The sequence below is a fragment of the Atta cephalotes genome (genome assembly GCF_000143395.1).
Source record: "Atta cephalotes unplaced genomic scaffold scaffold00010, whole genome shotgun sequence".
NCBI lineage: Eukaryota > Metazoa > Arthropoda > Insecta > Hymenoptera > Formicidae > Atta > Atta cephalotes.
The window spans coordinates 6,389,428-6,395,051 of record NW_012130074.1 but is presented as its reverse complement, the minus strand read 5'-3'; the positions used below and the strand labels follow the sequence as shown (position 1 = coordinate 6,395,051).

The window sequence follows — 5,624 nt, the reverse complement described above, 5'->3', positions numbered from 1 at the left end:
TATATATATATATATATATATATATATATATATATATGAGTAATATAATAATATTATTTTTATAATAAAATATTTGATCCAGTTTTTCGTAAAAAGTGTATATTCAAAAAATTTATTCAGTCATATCTATACAGCATTCTTTATCCCAAAGACTTTCTTGAGAACATTCTCAGAACATTGGGATGTTTTCAGAACGTTCTGTAAAACATCCCTTGATCTGTGCTATACGTGGGTCGTTAAGTTTGGTAAATTTCCATGAAATGGCGCTACAATCCATTTGATAACGCGACATCTCGAAAAATCCACTCTTCGAACTCCTTCAGGCCAAATTTCAGCCAGAAAGAACGCATAGTTCACGTTTAGTAGTCATTTGAAGCGAGATTGGCGCGCAAAAAAGTGCTCTTCCATCAAGACAATGCGCCGTCCCACAAGTCGACCGTTGCAATGACAAAACTATGAATTGGGCTATGAATTGATTCCTCATCTACCCTATTCTCCGGATTTGGCCCCGTGTGACTTCTTTCTGTTCCCAAACTTAAAAACTTGGCTTGGTGGGAAGAAATCCTCAAATGAGGAAGTTATGTCGCCGTCAATGAGACTTTGAGACAGCCTACTTCAAATGACTACCAAATGTGAACTATGCGTCCTTTCTGACTGAAATTTGGCCTGAAGGGGTTCGAAGAGTGGATCTTTCGAGATGTCGCGTCATCAAATGGATTGTAGCGCCATTTCATGGAAATTTACAAACTTATCAAACGACCCATGTATGGATATTTAAATTATATTTTTAAATTATATTTAAAATATATTTTAAAGTGTTAATTACATTTTAAAATATATGAAGTCACTTATAGGTGCTGAATTCTTTATTTTACACTTTAAAAATTAAAATTTTTTAAAAACATCTAATAACTAAAAAAGCGAAAAAACAATTAATTGTGTTCTAATTACAGTGCTTGAGGTAGTAACAGAACAAAAGGGTGGAGATATGGAAAATCTATACAAAATCTGTTGTGACGAATATGTAAAGTTTAGATTACGCAATAAACATAATAAAAAGGGTAATAGTTATACAATAATATATATATTTTATAACAATTACTGTTATGTACTGAAAATTTTGTGATTACTTGACCTCGCCCACATGGAGAAAAATAATTACATAGATTTAATATAATAATGACATAGATTTTATACTATTGTGGCAAAATCTATCAGTTACTACATATGTGGACAGCAAAGAGATTTGTTAAAATTACTGATTGCTATTTGCTGAATATAATTAAGCTAAAACTTCAAATTATTTTGCTATAAAAATAAATGAATTTTTGTTTAATTAACTAATCTTTTTTGTTGCACCAATACAATTTGCTACAAAAGCAAAGTATTTGAAGAACTAGCAAGATGATTTCGTTCTACAAACAATTTATTTGAATTAGACGAATCAATCAAATTTGCTATTGTAGCAAGATATGTTTATTAAATTAATGACATATTTTAATTGTATGAACAAAACAAAAAGAATTTTCCTAAAAGAATATACGAAATCTGCTGGAGAACTTGGGGAATGTCTGAAGAAATGATTTTAAAATTAATACATCTTTTTAATACATCTCTTGATTAAGCAACAAAATATGATCGAGAGATGTATTAAAAAGATGTACTAATTTTAAAATAATTTCTTCAGACATTCCTCAAGTTCTCTAGCAGATTTCGTATATTTTCTTACAATACAAGATACAATTTGGTGCCTCGTATATCCGTACAAATTGGATCACTAAATCTGTTTTTTTTTTACCTATTTAGAATGGTTCAAAAAATCTCTAAAAATTCACCAATATATTTTCAACTTTCTAAAATAAATATTGAAACTTTATTTTGGAAAATAATAAAATGTAGTCTAATTTATAATTATCGAAATATTCAAAAAAACTTGCACGAATAGGAATCACTCGATTACTTTGACCTGTATAGTAAGAATTAATTTTGAAATAATTTCTTTAGGCAATTGCCAACTGTCCAGCAGATTTCGTATCATTATGAATACACGTTGAATAAAATATAATGTGAATAATAAAAAAAAATGAAAATAAATAAGGTATTAAGAGATCATTCGTGATAACAAATTTCATGACGTTATAACAGAAGATTCCAGAAAGGAGATGATAGTTATTTGAGAGTACGTAAGATAGAAGGTGCATCTTAACAAATCAAGTTTTGCTGTAATAACACAATACGATTACAATAACAAATTTCTTTTGCTGTCATAATGGATTTGAATGAGCAGTAGTAATTTTGTATAAGTATAATAGTAAAAAAATATTGCTAAGAACATATTATTTTGCTTTAACAACAAATTAACTTTAGTTCTAAAGATAAATACAGATAGCAAATTTTTTCTATCTTAGCAAAACAGATTTCTACTCTAACAACAAGTAATTTCTAAAATTAGTTTTACAACTAAATTTTATCGCTGCCATTACAAATATACAATAGCAATAACAGGTTTGCTATAACAGCAAAATTATTTTTCTTCGTGCAACACTTAAATAGTGTTAAACTTAAATACATAGAGTTTTAAAATTTATAATTGTCATTCAATAATTATTATTATTAAATTAAATTAACTAATTATTTAATACTAATTAATTTTTTTATAGAATTGGATTTATCGATTAATTCCAAACAAAAATGTGGAACAAAAGATACAGACGCATCTATAAATAGCATAATACAAAAGAAGTCAACATGGCAACAGCAAAAGATTTTATTTTTACGATCTTTAATTTATATCAAGCGAGATAGAGTGAGTAAAAACTTTCGAAAGTAATATTCAAACAATTTGTTTAAAATGTGTAAATGTTAAAATGTGTCATTTTGATTAATTTTTCAGATCTTAACAAAACTAAGAATTGTGACACATATCATAATCGCATTATTATTAGGGACAGTTTTCTATAATTTCGGTGATGACGCAGAAAAAGTTGGCAGCAACATCGCTTATTTATTTTTCTGTTTATTATTTTTATACTTTACAAATGCTATATTGGCAGTGCAAATTTGTAAGTAATATATATTCTTCTTCTACGTATGAATGTATACATAAATGCGCTATATAATTTATGTGATATAGACTATAATCTACTTGATGATCTACAAATGTTTCATTGGTTAGTAAAATTTTTTCTGATTAATCAATCAATCGAAGCATTTGTAACGCCAAGTAAACTGCATCTCTTGTTGACAAATAATTAAATTATCGATATAATATCGATACAATATATCTTTTTGATATTTTTAAAAAGTTAATAAATCTCTTCGATAATGTTTTTACAATTTATCGTGTTTATAATTATTATAAACGCATTTTATGAATTTCATAAATTGTATTAAGTTAATGCATCTGATTGTAGTTCCCATTGAAGCGACAGTATTTTTACGAGAACATTTAAACAATTGGTACTCTTTAAGATCCTACTACAGTGTAAAAATAATATCGGATCTCTTAATACAAGTATGTTTAAATGCATTATAACTTTGTTATTAATTATTTTTTTCAGATATGAAGTTATAACTAAAGATTATAATCAGATCATAACTATATAAATATGTTATCGTGACTTTTTAAATCAATTAAAGATTCGTTTTTTTTTTAGATACTTTGCGCCTCATCTTTCACGCTTATATCATACTATATAACAGGACAGCCAATGGAATATGATAGAATTTTACGGGTGTGGGGAATTTCCCTGTTAATTACAATAATTGGACAAACAATCGGGATACTTTCAGGCACAATATTTGGCACTGAGGTATTTTAACGGTGTATCTTTTACCATTTTAATTAATTTTTACGTTACGTAATTTTTATGTTTGAAAAACAAGATAAAGGTCATTATTACTAGGTTTTTATTACTTTTTGTGCTTCTGTTATTTATTTAAAGAGAGCATAACTAGAAAGAATCAGTATATTAAGTATAGTAACATTTTCAAACAGCATCCCAGTAAAAAAATTGTTCATGCATGAATATGTATAAATATGTATAAATATACATAAATATTCATAAACTTGTATAATCATCATATATGAAATATGTCTATACTTGTTCCCTTTTTCTTTTTCTCTTCTTAAAATTACTTTTTAATATAATAGAAATAATATGAAATAGATATAATGTGAAAATATTAAAAATAATTAAAGGGAAATTTTTGCATTGTTCGTTTTAGAAAAAAAACAAGTTTGGAAAAATGTAAAAAAAAATTGCTCACAATGCATAAATGCTTATGCATAATCTTATATATTAGATAATTATACGTAAGTAATTTTTTCAAACTCATTTCTTCAAACTTTCTTCTAAAACAAATAGTGTAAAAATTACCCATTTAATTATTTTTAATATTTTCACATTATTATTTCTTATACTAAATTCTTATACTAAAAATTTTACAAAAGAAAGAAAGATATATGACTATGTATAGACATATTATATTTCATACATATATGATTATACATATTTATAAATATTTATATATATTTAAACATATTTATACATATTTATACATGAAAAATTTTTTATCGGGATGCATGTTCAAAATCGGAATATAAATAAGACGTTCTATTTTTCGATTTTGGACATGCCGTCTAGTATATGTATATATTTTTTTAATTATAATTATTACTTAATTTAAAAAATAATTATTATTAATCTTTATTATAATTACTATCTTTTACTTCTTATTAGAAATAAATCATCTGAGAAAAATATAATTAATTAATAATTTATTAACTTATTACTGCATGTAGTATTCAAACTTTAATTCGATTTCTAGAAAACGATATGTCCAAAATGCGAGCATAAGAATGTCTTAAAAATATCTTAAAAACATCTTTGAGACGTCTTATGTTTGCATTTGTACATATCATTCTCTAGACATTCAATATGAAAATGTTAGATAACTAAGTATAATTTCTTTTCAGTTAGGTATGTTTTTCATACCGGCAATTGGTATACCATTATTGTTGTTTGCTGGATTCTTTTCAAAATTAGGAGAAATGTCGATATACTTGCAGCCTTTAACCTATGTGAACTTTTTCAGGTACAATTTAATATTACAACGATTAATTAAAAGTTTTCAGGATTTAAATTTATTACTGTAAATATGATGTTTTCAGTATAAACAATATTTTTAATTTATAATGGCTATTTATTGAGAATTATTTCTCTTTCCGTGTGGAGATTTTATTTAAGTTCCAGTTCACTATATTTTCAGTTTTAAACGAAAATTTTATTACAGATACGCGTTTGAAGGAATAATGCAAGCGATCTATCTTGATCGACCGAATCTGACGTGTTTGGAAATTTATTGTTACTTGCGTTCACCAAATAAGATTCTCATGATGATGGGCATACCAACAGTTCCATACTATGTAACTCTGATAATACTTGCTTCTTGGATATTCTTTTTTCACGCGATCACTTATGCAGTACTTCTTTGGAAAATTTATTATGCAAAAAAGTGACGCTCAGTAAAATTAATATTAATAAAATGTTTATTAAAATTAATACTCATACACACACACACACACACACACACACACACACACACACACACACACACACACA

At 26.2% G+C, this 5,624-nt stretch overlaps 1 protein-coding gene across 1 annotated transcript in view; it reads left to right on the top strand.

The window, feature by feature from the left end:
* LOC105627902 (ATP-binding cassette sub-family G member 4-like) overlaps nt 1-5,521 on the top strand; it is a 12,223-nt gene extending 6,702 nt beyond the window's left edge. Inside the window, exons 4-11 of the mRNA XM_012209174.1 lie at nt 152-245; nt 954-1,061; nt 2,661-2,806; nt 2,894-3,062; nt 3,414-3,514; nt 3,657-3,812; nt 4,979-5,097; nt 5,296-5,521. Coding sequence (XP_012064564.1) covers nt 152-245; nt 954-1,061; nt 2,661-2,806; nt 2,894-3,062; nt 3,414-3,514; nt 3,657-3,812; nt 4,979-5,097; nt 5,296-5,521 — 1,119 coding nt within the window. The remainder of the gene's footprint in view (nt 1-151; nt 246-953; nt 1,062-2,660; nt 2,807-2,893; nt 3,063-3,413; nt 3,515-3,656; nt 3,813-4,978; nt 5,098-5,295) is intronic.
* The last annotated feature ends 103 nt before the right edge of the window (nt 5,522-5,624 follow it).